This window comes from Diachasma alloeum, unplaced genomic scaffold (genome assembly GCF_001412515.2).
Source record: "Diachasma alloeum isolate Michigan unplaced genomic scaffold, Dall2.0 Dall_scaffold_00199, whole genome shotgun sequence".
In the NCBI taxonomy this organism is placed as follows: domain Eukaryota; kingdom Metazoa; phylum Arthropoda; class Insecta; order Hymenoptera; family Braconidae; genus Diachasma; species Diachasma alloeum.
This window is the reverse complement of record NW_021680364.1, coordinates 1,919,410-1,934,170: the sequence shown is the minus strand read 5'-3', so window position 1 is coordinate 1,934,170 and position 14,761 is coordinate 1,919,410. Positions and strand designations below refer to the sequence as shown.

The window sequence follows — 14,761 nt, the reverse complement described above, 5'->3', positions numbered from 1 at the left end:
CTTTTTTGTAGAGTCAACTGAGGGTTATAAAAAAGGTAATGAGCAAAATTTTGCTATCTCTCTTAGATTCCGAGATATTTGTCAAAAAATGGCCAAAAGTCAAAATCGACTTAACCCGGTTTACCGCTTCGCTACTGTATTATATTCTATAGTATACTATTTAAATTACTATTTTACTATTTACTATTTTTATTTTGATAATACATTTAGTACTCTATTACATATTAGTATTATCGTAATGTCTTTAACGTATGCTATCATCATTTATAAATAATCTAATGACACAATACGCCGAATAGATTGGCATGAAAAAATGTTAAAATGGATGTATTAAATATATAAAAAAACATGAAGCGGAAAATTCAATTCAATTTAGGGGATATTTAAGTGTAGGAGAGGCAAATAAGAGTCAAATAAGCGCATGTTAGCGCAAGCATTTGAGGAATTTTGTCTATTTCATTTCTAAATAATTAACATGAGTTGGTGGATTGAAATCTGTATCAAAGTGAAGGAAATAAATAAATAAATTGTGTAATTCGCGCAGTTTTAAGAGTAAAATAAAAAAAGAAAGTGGAAAAAATCACAACGGAACTGAACTCCACACAAGAGACAAAAATACGGTCTATGTGTCGCTCCCAACTGGGACGGATGTTCCAGTTTTAACTGCGTTAATTGTAGGCCGAAAAATACGAGTGAAAGAAATTCAAAAGTTTGGCGTCAAGCCAAAGATGAAAATTAGACACTTACCCCGAGATCGCTGATTGTTTAAGGCCTATGGGGCTGTGGTTATCCAGGGACTTTACGCAGCTGGGTAACGATACACTTTTCTTTGGCTTGAGACTCAACGACAACTGCGTGCTCTTGAAATTCGAATTTGGCGAGTACTTGTCACGGTTCGTCATGCGGCGGTTTTTCAGCGCTGGCGCGCGATATTTCATTCTCGCGTCGAGACGCTCTTTCGCCATGTTGGTCGCTGGACTCGACGGCATTCTCGTTACTCTGTCTTTGCACCAAGCCACATGACGATCGTATGCCTTTATTCCGAATTGACGGTTGCACGTTGGACATGTGCCCTTCTCGTTGGCGCGAGTTGGGGCTCCGGGAGCCACGATAGGGGCCAACGTGCGTGCTGGTGTCGTTTCAACCTGGTAAATTTGAATTTTCAAATTTAAATCTACGCGGAGAGAAAAATTCGATACAAATTACCAGAAAAAAACGCAAAAATTACGTTTCGAAACGTAATCGGCTGTGGGGACAACAAGTCGTTTCGTAATTTTTCCCCGAGTGAGAAATTTTACGGAACGGAACGTAGAAATGCGGATTACGTGAATTGTTCCGTAATTCTCACTGAATTTTTCTCTACGTGCACAGCTAATTTAGTCACCTCTTGATTAAAAAAAACAGATTCAAAAATTCCTTGAAAAATCAATGATTCTTTAACATGAAAACCTCAATTTTCTTGAATTTTCCAGACATAGTGACTGAAATTTCACGCTTTCATTGAAAAATCAATGATCTTTAACATCAAAAACCCAATTTTCTTGAATCTTCAAGATGACTGCGAAATTTATTGAACCTTTTCATTTGAAATTGAATTCAAACTCGCAACATCAAAAATCCAGATGACATTGTGACTGAAATTTCACGCTTTCACTGAAAAATCAATGATTCTTCAACATGAAAACCCGAATTTTCTTGAATTCTCAAGACGACTGCGAAATTTATTGAACCTTTTCATTTGAAATTGAATTCAAACGCGCGCCATCAAAAATCCATATGCCATAGTGACTGTAATTTCACAAAATTTCCAACACTGCAACAAAGATCTTAAACTCGATGCGATTGAACATAGAAGAACGAAGGAAAGTGCACCAATAAAATAAAACAAAATCAGACAGTCATCGGCGAATCTTATCGCGGGCACTCACGGATTCCCCGCGTGCAGCTCTGATAGTCTTGATGAAATCGTCGTGCGTCTGCTTCCACGAAGTGTTGTTGAGACTCCTCTCCTCGCTGTAATTCCGCTTCTTAATTTGCTTCGGTAGAAATTCCTCCAGTTCGGTCCCCTGCATCCGCTGTTTGGACGAGTCGAAGGGCTTTCGCTTCTTGGTGGCCGACCGCTCGCAGATTCTCGTGTGTTTCTCCAACGACTGTGGCTTGAACGTCCGTCCGCATATCGCGCACGGCAGCAGTACCGGCGGCTCATCTGTTGCCATTGAAATTAATCAAATGCCGATAATTATCACAGATCCAGACTAATTAATCGATTATTTTCACGGTGAGTTGATCACGAGGCGCACTCTCGCTATTATTCACAATTGCGAAATAATCGGTGGGTTGAAGCAACATTCATAGCACTGCGAAATGCGGGCAACAGCAGTTGACACATATTCCTGAGTTCAATTAACTCTCCCCGCGTGATTTAATTAACAATCAATCGCGAGTGTCCGATGCATAAATGAGATCTCCGGTGAATAGAGCTCTCGACTGGCGCGCGACTGAAACGAAGTGCATAACACGGGAGGAAGAGAAGGACGAAGAAAAAAAAGAATAATCTGGGTGAGGAGAGGCCTCCAGTAATTTCCACACTCGTGTGGAAGTCCCAGCATCGGCTTTTCGCTTTCGCCCCCGCGCGCATACGCTCCAGCCTACGTTTGCAACAAGCTTCCTTTTTTGGTTGTTCCACCGAGTCCCTCGTACCTAGCTTACGAGGCAAATGCGTCCCCCTCCGGTATTCTGGGTGATCTCGAAGTTCTCCCGACGAAATGTGTGTGCGACCTATCCGCGATACCCGTTCCCTTCCGTTTTCATCTCGCAAGTGGAGTATCGCCTTTTCTTTGTGATCCGCCCGTTATGGCCACGTGGGTCACCTTCGCGATTCCCGTACCCGGTTCTTTAATTATGGAGGCGGAGAGCGGACGGCTGCGCTCAGATCTGTTTATGTTTGTCCTTCGGCGGTTCGTTGAAGTTTTCGCTTTAGAATGAGTGCTCGCGGGGAATTATTGTAACTGGATTGCGAGTGGGCAACAGGTTCAACTGTACTGTTAGTGGGTTTTGCGGAAAAAAATAGTGATGAGGGTGAATCTACCCTGCGGTTTTTCACCTTTTGAATTTGGGGATGAAGTGCCCCTAAAGCACTTCGGGATTGAATGGCCCTCGTCGTTTTTTGTCTAATCAATCGATTCAGTAGCGAAGAGGTAAATCGGGTTGTCGATTTTTACTATTGACCAGTTTTCTTTGAATATCTCGGAATCTAAGCGCGATAGCAGAAGTTTTGTTAGAACCTTTTTTGTAGAGCTGATTGAGGGCTACAACAAATGTAATAACGAAAATTTTGATATCTCCCTTAGATTCGGAAATATTCATCAAAAACTCAACTGGGAAATGAGTCGACTTGAACCGTTTTACCACTTCGCTACTGATATGTAACTGTTCTTCACACGAAAGTCTTTCAATTAAATATAGAAGTATAGAATAGCTGAGCTCACATACATATTGCATTAACAATAATTTAAAATAAAAAATCAATGAATAAAAATGTAGAAAATAATAAAAATAACAGGGAAAATATTTGCAAAACACAATGTCTCTCAATTGATTATTGTCTGTTAATTGTACTAGAAATACACTGGCCCATGGTAAATTTCGTATCAAAGACGACTCTCATTTAAATTCATCATACACAGAAATTCGTTATCCACAGCACACATGAACATAAATTTTCACAAACAGAAAATATTAATTATTACTATTGGCCAGTTTTTAACGAATATCTCGGAATCTAAAAGAGCTAGAAATTTTTTTGTCATGACCTTTTTTGTAGGGTCAATTGAGGGTTGTAAAAAAGGTCATGAGGAAAATTTTGCTGTCTCTCTTAGATTTAGAGATATTCATAAAAAACCGACCAAAAATCAAAATCTACTCAACCCGCTTTACCGCTTCGCTATTGAATTAATCTCGGCAGTTCCCAGAAACATGTCGGCATTGAACAGGTGTTAATTACCATTTATTAGTCGTTAGATCTCGTTATAAACAGACGCGCGATAACAAAAACTTAGCGTATAATTAGTGACCGGTGAAAAACCGGCTCGACCCATTACCCAGTGAATCTCATCCGCAATCAACGCGTTTATCGCATGGAATTTTCCCGAAGGCTCACCTTTTTCAGTAATACTATTCAATTTACAAAAATCGGAGTCTATACATAAAGGTAAACATTTGGATTCGGTGGTGGTAGTCAAGGACGAAGTGGAAACTGCCGGTTTGTCCGCGGAGTTGGTCAAGGATACACCGCGCGGAGGAACCAAGGGCGATCTTTTGAATCCCGATCCCCCGACAGATTTTCTCGAGACACAGCACAGCATTTGGTGAGCGTTGTATGATCGCAACCCGACTGACGATTGAATCGCCGTGAGACCGATCGAGAATGAGCATAACCCACCACTTGGTATGCACGACTGATGCACAAGTCCTCAGCGCCTCCGTAATACCCCCGATTCCACGTGAAAGCGTTTATTTTCGTTGGGCTTTCGGCTCTCTCACTATTTTCACTACTTATTCCCTCGCTGAGGGACTCGAGACGAATGAGACTCAATATATTATTAGAAGGGGCTGTTAAACCCGAGTGCAACGGCGCTAGAAAAACATCAAGTAATTGACAGCCCAGAGATGTGACGCAAAACATGGGAAAAAAAATTACGGCGTTGAGGGTAATTTGGGGGATTTTTCCTCTCGATAACACCAAACATTCTCGAATTAATTTTCTTTTTCACATTTACACTCACCCTCGTAATCCGCCATGTTAGTTGTTGGGAGAAACACAAGTTGCCATGACGATTATTGCTAACATAACACAACGCGCACTCGGCTTGACACGGTTCGATCTAATAAAATCATGATTCAGAGGAGGTGTAGATATTTTTAAATATATTTTGAAAAATATATTTAAAAATATCTTAAATTGGCCCAATTAAAAATATAAAAATATATTTTGAAACTATACTATTGACAATAATAAAAAAAATAATAGAAATAATAATGGAAAAAATTATAATAATTATATTAATAATAATTAATATTAATATATTATTATTTATATTAATTATTATTACAATATATTAATAATAATTAATATTAATATATTGTAATAATAATTAATATTAATATATTATTATTTATATTAATTAATCATTATTGTTAATGATGATGTTATTATATTATTATTATTATATTATTAAAATATATATTTCATATATATTTTTTATATATTCATTATAAATTTGACAAATACATGGAATTGGCCCATATTATATTTTCTTTTTATAAATTTTAAATTAATTTGAAATAAAACGGATTGCTCCATTTTTTAGCCATTCGAAAATTCGCGGGTCGAATGCGCGTGCTGTATTTTCCACTTCACTCATCTATTTACGTTAATTTTAATTTTCCATGCTGTTGCGAAATTTATTGAATGGAAATCGACATACGAGGAGAGGCTCCAAGAGCTCATTTTTTGCTGTTGTAGTTCTGCTTGAGAGTCTAAATTTTTTTATTGCAAGTGGTGAAGATTTTCCTTCAAATATCGGGACTCGGCCGACTCGGCGAACGGGAGGTGGCGATAGCGGTCACAATGATATTGTCAGTGCGCGGCAGAGTCGTCAAGTCGATGGTAATTATTCATAAAATTTAATGCATCTGGAAATAGTCAGTCATTGCCATAAATCCTTGGGGGATTGCGCAACGTCATCTCAAAGTACAAAATGCTTATGAATATATGCATTGGAGCCGTGATCACTCGGGCGTTGGATATTTACATGGTGATTCTGTCGGCAGCGCATGCGCCGTGGGGCAAGTGATTGTTGCTGCGCGCGCAGACATTGTTGGAAATTTGAAATTGAATGTTGCAGGTGAGGAGCCTCGCCAGACTTTACGTATCGAACACCACGTTTGAGAGTGAGAAATACGTCGAGAGCAATGAAACAGATGGGGTAGGATTTTTTAAATCGATCTATTGCAGTCGTTTAATTTGATTGATTTGATTTGATTATCCCTCTGGGGTATTTAAATTAGCAATTAGCAATGCACGCATTAAAAAATTCAGAGGCTTGTTAGCTCAGTTGGCAAAAACACTTGTATTTTTCTTTTCCATCAAATTAAATTGAAATAAATATTGTGAATCAATATTATCGAGTCACGAGATTTGTTCACATCAGATTTTAATCTTTGATTACAGTGGAAATGTTGATTCTCACGTAAGACACTGGGTTAAATCCTGATTTTTAAACACTTCTTCTTTGAAAAACCAAAACGATAAAAACCAAAAACCAAACGATTGAATTGAGAAAAAAATTAGAATTCCGAATCTAGTCGAGTTATCTGCAATTTTTTGCAGTTCCCAATAATCTTTGAATTTAGGGTAAACTGCCCAGTAGATGGACGTTTGTTTTTTTGGCAATTGAAAAAAAAAAATCGAACAAAAAATCGCCATTCAGGGATTAAGAATCGCGACAGTTAGTGAAAATTCAAAGCAACAATTCGCATTTCAACATTTTTTTGCGTAATTTCCTATTCAAAAGTAACTCGTTCATCTATAGGGCACTGTCCATCTACTGGGTGCTTACCCCACCATAAGGGTAGAGCTACTTTAAACCGTTCGACCACTTCGCTACTGATTTTGTGCGCAGGTGAGGACGATAACGCTATGCCACGCGGCGACGAGAAATTCCCTTTCCCTGGAAATGATGAAGATCCTCCTCTGGAATTTAACCAGAGATATGGAGAGTGAGAGCTTGCGGTCGATCGTGATCTCCGCAGCTCCTGGCAAGGTCTTCTCAGCGGGACACAATCTCAAGGAGTTAGTAAGTTCAGTCGCAATAGAAAAGAAATTAACATCTGCTTCAATTTGCGCACATGGGTCATTACTCATCGTTAATTAAGGCTTCGGCTACAGGTAGTGAGCACCATAAAGAGGTCTTCCAGACCGCTGCAGCTCTGATGCAGACGATAGCAACTGTACCGGTTCCTGTGATCGCTGCAGTCGATGGTCTTGCGGCTGCCGCCGGTTGTCAACTTGTCAGCGCCTGTGATATCGTTATCTGCACTGAGCGGAGCAGTTTTTCCACTCCTGGGTATTACTCTCATTACGAGAGGGTAAATCAACCTGGGCTTGGAGCATTTAACCCTTTCTTGATGGCATTTTACCATTTTTTGTCTGGAGGATGGGAAATTCTTTAATTCTTTCGCTGGGAAAATCACACCGATAAATGATCGATGATCCACCAACCCCCAGCAAATAATTTATTTTGAAAATATATAATATCGGCCAATTCCATATATTTTTCAAAAATAAAAAATTATTTTTTAAATAATTTAAAAATAATTGACTAATTAATTTTTTTACGTTATTTTTCTCAATTTTTTTTATAAGAAAAATATATGAAATATATAAAAAATATATGAAATATATTTACATACATATATTTCAAAAAAATAATATGGGGAAATTGGGCCAATTCAAGATATTTTTAAATATCTTTTTCAAAATATGAATTTTTCCGAGTGAGAACGGCGGAAATAATAGAGGAGATCGGGTAAAAAGATACTTTTGCCCATTAAACGTTGGAAAAAGTCAAATGTCCATTTTGCCGTACCCCAAAAGGTTGAATACCCCAAACGGTTTGATTTTGCTTCGTCCATTTTTCCGCAATCAACATTAATTTCAGCTTCACGAGGTACTACTGATACTTTCAGGGCGAATTTCGGAATTTTTTGCTCAACACCAGGCATCCCCTTGGTTCGAAACGTGCCCAGAAAAGTAGCCGCTCACATGTTGTTCACGGGTCTTCCCATCTCCGCGCATGAAGCCTATAACTCTGGACTCGTTAGCAAAGTCGTTGCTAACGATCAACTAGGTAAATCCTACGGAATTGAAGTGAAAAGATTTGGAGAACTAACAACAACGTCGTTTTTATTTCTCCAAATCCCCTGATTCCCTTCACTTCAATCAAGAAGATTAAGAGCATCAGATCAATTCAGCAGCGAAAGCGTAAATCGAATTGAATCGATTTTGACCAGTGGCCAGTTTTTGACGAATATCTCGGAATCTAAAGGAGATGGAAAAATTTTTGTCCCGACCTTTTTTGTAGAGCCAATTGAGGGTTATAAAAAAGCTCATGAGAAAAATTTTGCCATCTCTCTTAGACTCCGAGATATTCATCAAAAACCGGCCAAAAGTCAAAAACGACTTGAACCGTTTCACCGCTTCGCTGCTGAATTGCAATGGAGACATTACAATAATTACAAATTGCAATAATTACAAATTATTCAAATAACCATTACTCATGCAGATGCGGAAGTGCAAAGAACCGCGGATTCAATAAATTCAAAAAGTCGCTCGGTCGTTCGTTTGGGGAAGAACTTTTTCTACGAACAACTGGAACTCGATGCATCCACCGCATACACCTACGGAACTGAGATAATGGTGGGAAACTTGCAATTGAAGGACGGACAGGAAGGCATCAACAGTTTTATTGGGAAAAGAAAACCCAAATGGAGCCACAAATTCGGCAGAGAAGACGATTAAAACAAACACGTGAAATCGATTAGACTGGATTGTCTTAAACTGAGAGAAAAACGACAAAGTTCTCAAACAAGTCTTACTTGTGCCGAAAAAATAGTTTTCTGAAAATCATCACAAAAGGATTTTTTTGTGCCAAGCATGCAGAGAGTGCGCCGGAATGAAAAATTTTGTGCCGAAAAATAGATTCAGTAGTTGAAAAAAAATTGCATTCTCTGTACACGCAAGAAATGTCGTATTTTGCTCCCGAAAAATCTTTGTTTTATGCGAAACAAGGGATGCAATCTCATATTAACGAGATTACAGAATCAAAGTAGCCTTGAAAGTGACCGAAATTATCTTGTAACGTCTGCAAAATGTTGAAACGACGAAACAAATGTTAAAAGATAATCGATAATTGAGTAAAAATAAATTATGTAAGAGGCATATTTATGTGCTCTAAATAGCCTGGCGATTAATGAGATTAAATTTTCGTACAAAGTCTCCAAATACATCTTCTTTGTATCCTTGATCATTGCAGCGAATTCTATCATTTTCGCCGGTATTTTTTCCACTGAGTGAAGCGTGTGCTTCAGATACGGTGGAATATTTTATCTGCGTTGTAGACTGTTAGCCTCGTCGTGAGATAACCCCAACCTATCCTCAGTCGTTTTTATTCTTTGTGGTATATCACTTTTCCAATAGCACATGGACCTCACACGGGGCAGCTTTGGTGCACTAATGAGAGCATTTGATTATCTCGAGTTTCTTTTTTATTCGGTCTGACCTTTCGTTGCGACCCATTTGAAAAATAAAATATTAGTTCATTGATTCATCCATGCGCTGAGGGAAAAAATTGCTGTCCAATAATACGGTTCTACAAAATACTGGATTATTCGGTGAAGAAAATGGGGCCTCAACTTGTAGATATCATCGCGCTCAATTCAAATCCGTTTGAAAAAATTTTGAAGTGTCTAAAAATGGATGAAATGAACAGTTTAAGAAATTTATTTTAAAAATTGATTGCAGCGTAATGTTTTCCAGAAAAATCATGATAGTGACTTCATCGCGATTAATGAATGAAACTCAGCGAAAGAAATTCCGAAACAGCAAAATTTCATTATTTTTTGAGACAATTCAGAAGCGAAGTGGTAAAACATTTCAAGACGACTTATCTCCCAGTTGTTTTTGACGAATATCTCGGAATCTAAAGGAGATAGCAAAATTTCCGTAATGACATCTGTTGTAGCTCTGAATCGGCTCTACAAAAAAGGTTTCAACAAAAATTTTGCCATCTCCCTTAGATTCCGAGATATTCAGTAAAAACCGGTCAGTAGTCAAAATTGACTTGTACCGTTTTACCACTTCACTCCTGAATTAAATTACCGGAAGTTGTCCGCGCGTCAATTTCAATTCCAATCGTAGTTGTGTTTAATTATAATCATATTCTTTCCCCGTCTACAATTAAATTAATTGGACACCAAACATATTTTTCGGGGGGACGTGATTTTTCTCACAGCGTGCGATCTATTTTCCCCGACCTTGATCCCCCCGTTGATTTTTTATCGCGGAGCTACGACCCGACGCGAGCTTCGTCACGTTCTCAAAATATGTGACGATTCCGTGATATCGCCGTTATTGTTCTGACAGTGCATTTTTGCGATTGCTAATTCAATTTGCTTTCTGAAAATTGGATCCCTTGATGAACGCCCACAGCCTACATAATCGTTTCACAAATTATTAATTCAGTACAACGATCGCTAGATTTCTTTCTTCTCCTAGTCGGTGGAGTATCATCTGTGCTATACCCCTGTGACGCACGAAGGAATGTTTCGACCGATCAACAAATTACTCAATGCGGATTCCAGTGTTGGTGTAAACATGCCACCGAAAAATATGAAAATTATCAAATTTATCGGCTCCCCGAGAGTCTCGCATGTGCGACCAGCAGACGAAATTGATTTCTCAACATTTTTCTTTCTTCAATTTTTCCTGGAAAGATTACTAGCCGATTGAGTTCATTATGAATTGATTAATTAGGGGGAGACTACCATGAGTTTTAATGAGATTTCTCGTACTTTGAAGATCGATTATATGTCCAAAAACGAATAATTAGTCCAAAAAACCTAATTGTTTATTGTTCTTTTACCCCAAACGTTTAAAACGTTGAAAATATACGCAATAACAATTACGAATTAGTCTGTTGAAATTCAACTCCTACACAACTAATTTCATTATTATTTTAATAAACAATTGCACCGTTCATGTAAAGTATCCCGGAAAATATTTCTGAAAGAATCGAAAATATATTTTTAATATTTTAAGGATAATTTTTCGGCCTATTCTACACGAATGGCCCAAATTTTTATACTAAACAATACGAAATTCGCTGTGTAGGAGTCGAATTTCAAAAAACAAATTCGTAATTGTTATTGTGCACAATATTTAAAAAATTTTGAACAAAAAACCTCTGTAGCTCAAAAATTGGAGGCCGTGGACTATTTTTAACATTTTAGGGATCTGCGGAGCAAACGAATAATAAACAATTAATTTTTTTGCACTAATTATTCGTTTTTAGACGTATAAATCCACTATCCCACGACTTTTAAAGCTCATAATAGTCTCCCCTTAAGGCGGAAAAACATTTTTTACGAATTTTTTTAAAGGATAAAATAATTGAATCATTTCAAAATTTTGACATCATTTTATTACAGTTCTGAAGCGTAGAAAAACAAGTGAACAGCCTGATTCACTTCATCATTTCAGTCCACTTTGAAATAAACATAATAGTCTCATAATAGTCTCCCCTTAAGGCGGAAAAACATTTTTTACGAATTTTTTTAAAGGATAAAATAATCGCATCATTTAAAAATTGTGACATCATTTTATTACAGTTCTGAAGCGTAGAAAAACAAGTGAACAGTCTGATTCACTTCGTCAATTATGAACAATCGCTTCGACGAAGAAGCGATCGTTCTCTTTCATTTCAGTCCACTTTGAAATAAAGTCCTAATAACGAAACCAATGTTGATAGTCAATAATCGGACTGTGAAGCAGTGTCACCCCTTCCCAAGAGCCCCGGCCGATTAAGTTGTATAAATGACCTCAGCCGAAGCCCGCCGCCATTCATCAGTACACTCTTGACAGTCTGATAACGCTCACCAGAAACCGAGGCTCAGTATATCGTGCGCAACCGAACAATTCCCCATAAAACAGGATTTTCACTATTTTATGATATTCCCAGTGAATACCACAGGTGTCTGTATGAGATTTGACAAGTTGGAGAAGCTCGAGGTGGTGATAAACAGGATCGAAGATTTTTTGGCGAAGGGAAGTGTCGACCTCGACTTCAAGATTAAGAAGTTTACGAAGAGAGAAATTTACGAACTGATCTTCGATCGTTGTGACGGTGCGTGCAACGGACTTTAATGTCTCTGGGGAGGGATCGGGCAACATGGACAGCTTTGAATTTTCTTTTAATATTCACAATGCAGAGATCAATTTATCAATTGCGCACCGTCCGGACGCAGCGCGAAGTGCAAGAGTTGTACTTTACGAGGGGAAAAAATTATCCCATTTCATCGATTATTTAATGAATTGCTCATATTCCGAACAAAGGCTAGTGTCCACATTGCTCGAGTCTCCCAGACAGTGAGAAAAAAAATTTCTAATATCTGAAACACATTTTCTTGAGACAAGTAATTTTTTGAAAATTGTTTAACTCGCGCAGGCATCGCAGCTCGCGTGGCCCGAGAAAGGTCTCATACTTTAAAATATTCTTGTACGCAAGTACGATTTTGTTGCAAATGAACTCGAAGAATTGCCGAAAAATATACTTGAGTTGAGTATAAAATATACTTGAATATACTTGATTTAAGTATATCATTCTTGATTCTAGTATATTTGATACTCAATTAATTCAATTATATTTTTTTCCTTGAAGTATTTATTGTTTTCATGATTTTTTAATTATGCAGTTTCAATACTACGATATGTAATATATTCCTGATATAATGCGCAACGATAGTGATGAATGAGAATTCGTTCGACTTCCGTAAACCGCAAACACTCCGAGACTTAAGCAATCGAAAATAATTCAGTTTCCCCGAGTTTTCGAGGAATATCTCCAAATCTAAGGGAGATGGCGAAATTTTCATCAATATCTTTTTTGCAGCTCTCAACGTGCTCCATAGAAAACATTATGACAAAAATTTTGCTATCTGCCTTGAATTCCGAGATATTCAATGAAAATTGATGAATAGTCAAAATCGAATTGAACCGTTTTGCCACGTCGCTACTGAATTTACTTCTCTCAAGTAAATATGGTCTACATATTAGGAAATTTTTCTCTCAGTGCAATTGTTTGGAACCACGCGGGAGTATTGTTAAGAGTTATCATTTGAATATCACGTTGACGTGCGTTTCAGGGTGTTGCAAAATGGCTGCTGTACCTCAGGGTGCTTTCGCCGTCCGTAAAGTGCGAGAAACTCACGAACGGAATATTTTATTTGTGAAAATGGAGAAGAAGGAAGGCGATGACCGAGATCACCGCGGCGGTGGCTTCAAGAAGAACTTGACGGAAGGTATTTCCACTTCACTACACAGACGAAAAATTTAATAGAAAAACCTATCGAATTCGTTAGAAAATTCTATTGAATTTCTATTGCACTGTTCTGTTAGTTTTTGGCCGATTCTATTGAGATATTTTATATAGAATTTTCTCGGCACAAATTTTCCAAGTTTTTTCGTTTGATTTTCTTGATGAGAAGAAAAGAAAAATAGAATGAGAAAAAATTAGAAGATTTGAGTTGAGCAAACTCTATAGAAAATATATGAAAAGAATAAGTTATATAGAAAAATCGAATTCTGTCAACTTTTTCTATTGAATTTTTTCTATTAAACACGTCAATAGAATCAGCCAAAAACAAATATAAAGTTTAATAGAAATTCAACAGAATTTTCCAACGAATTCGATAGATTTTTCTATTAAATTTTTTCGTGTGTGTAGGCGATGAGAAAATGTTAAAATTCACCACTGACTTTTACGCGCAGTTATAACCGTAACTCTAGTAGAAAATGAAATAGAAAATCAGGGGTAATTTTTAGAAAATGTTTCTCTCGTCCTCTACGTTTGTTTATTTATTTATTTATTTTTTCGGTACCAGGTCGTGAGCTGACTCCTCTAAAGTACAACAGTAAATTAATGAACAGCATTTGGGGACTTTACAACCGTTACTCAGTTCATAATTTCAAGAAGAATACTGATCCCGAGGGTGACGTTGAGGCGACGGTGTTCACGGCGGCCTGGGGAAGTTTTTTCGAGCGTGAAACTTCTGCAGCCGCGACTTCAGCCGAAGTCGTGGCCAATGCCGCCGCGAAACACTGACGAGGTGATGAGTCATCACCGAATTTCATTAGTTGAAAAACTAATGAGGACATGGAGGAGACGAGGGCAGTGCGTGGGATCAATAGCATCGGAATATTGGAATTTCTGTATTTTGCGATTGTTATCGGACCTGCTCGATGCACCTTGTCACATGTGATAATAAATTTTGATAAAAACAGGAAGTGGCGTTACGGATTTGAATTATTAAGGGCGAGTGGAGCAAAGTGGACACTTTTGACCCTAAGAAATGGCAATCACTCGTATTATTTGTTATTTATAATTTAGAGCAATTATCGGGGCAAATCATGTTACATAAAACTCGTGAGAAACAAATATACACGTGCAGAGAAAAATTCCGGTTAAAGAAGATAATGGACACTGATGAGTATCAGTATCAAGGAGAACGTGGTTTATATATTTACTAGACCTGTGCGCGCGCTTATCTATTCGTTCTGAAAATGGAGAAATGGAATTTATTAAAGTTCATATACTCATGGACGTTTTATAAATATTGTTAGTGATTTCATTAGTGTTAATGGTTTCAATCATTGTTAATGATTTGAAGAGAATTATGAGAATGAAGAGGGAAATCAATGAATAATTTTTAATCTTCAAGGTAAGTTTTGAGGGGATTGAGGGAGTCCTTAGGAACATGCTCCAATAGAAATTCAAAATTTTTTGAATTTTTCATGTTGGAAAAAAATTCATTTTGTGTGAAAATCGCAAAAAAAAAATTTTTTGCTGTCGCCATTTTTCCTAGAACGCTTCCACAACGGAATGTGTCCATCTGCGATTGTACACGACCCCCCCCCCCCCCCCCC

General features: G+C 37.6%; 3 protein-coding genes across 6 annotated transcripts in view; 2 read left to right on the top strand and 1 right to left on the bottom strand.

The window, feature by feature from the left end:
* Nucleotides 1-4,443, bottom strand: part of LOC107035656 — an 11,244-nt gene extending 6,801 nt beyond the window's left edge. For both annotated transcript variants that reach the window (XM_015253184.2, XM_015253185.2), the window contains exons 1-3: nt 4,160-4,443; nt 1,929-2,206; nt 748-1,145 (exon numbers count right to left, since the gene is read on the bottom strand). In XM_015253184.2, coding sequence (XP_015108670.1) covers nt 748-1,145; nt 1,929-2,206; nt 4,160-4,364 — 881 coding nt within the window. In that variant the 5' untranslated portion in view covers nt 4,365-4,443. The remainder of the gene's footprint in view (nt 1-747; nt 1,146-1,928; nt 2,207-4,159) is intronic.
* LOC107035658 (enoyl-CoA hydratase domain-containing protein 3, mitochondrial) lies at nt 2,009-8,689 on the top strand. Of its 3 annotated transcripts, none has more exons than XM_015253188.2 (7): nt 2,009-2,278; nt 5,559-5,668; nt 5,907-5,987; nt 6,684-6,857; nt 6,937-7,127; nt 7,750-7,910; nt 8,346-8,689. In XM_015253188.2, exons 2-7 carry the CDS (start codon nt 5,630-5,632, stop codon nt 8,579-8,581), a joined length of 882 nt encoding a protein of 293 aa, XP_015108674.1. In that variant the 5' UTR covers nt 2,009-2,278; nt 5,559-5,629; the 3' UTR covers nt 8,582-8,689. The 3 variants fall into 3 exon arrangements, with proteins under 3 accessions (XP_015108674.1, XP_015108675.1, XP_015108673.1); XM_015253187.1 differs by lacking the exon at nt 2,009-2,278 and adding an exon at nt 4,641-4,709; XM_015253189.2 differs by lacking the exon at nt 5,559-5,668.
* Nucleotides 8,690-11,694: 3,005 nt separating this feature from the next.
* LOC107035604 lies at nt 11,695-14,122 on the top strand. Its single transcript, XM_015253090.1, has 3 exons — nt 11,695-11,963; nt 12,982-13,137; nt 13,720-14,122. The coding sequence occupies exons 1-3, from the start codon at nt 11,786-11,788 to the stop codon at nt 13,938-13,940; spliced, it is 555 nt and encodes a 184-aa protein (XP_015108576.1). The 5' UTR covers nt 11,695-11,785; the 3' UTR covers nt 13,941-14,122.
* The last annotated feature ends 639 nt before the right edge of the window (nt 14,123-14,761 follow it).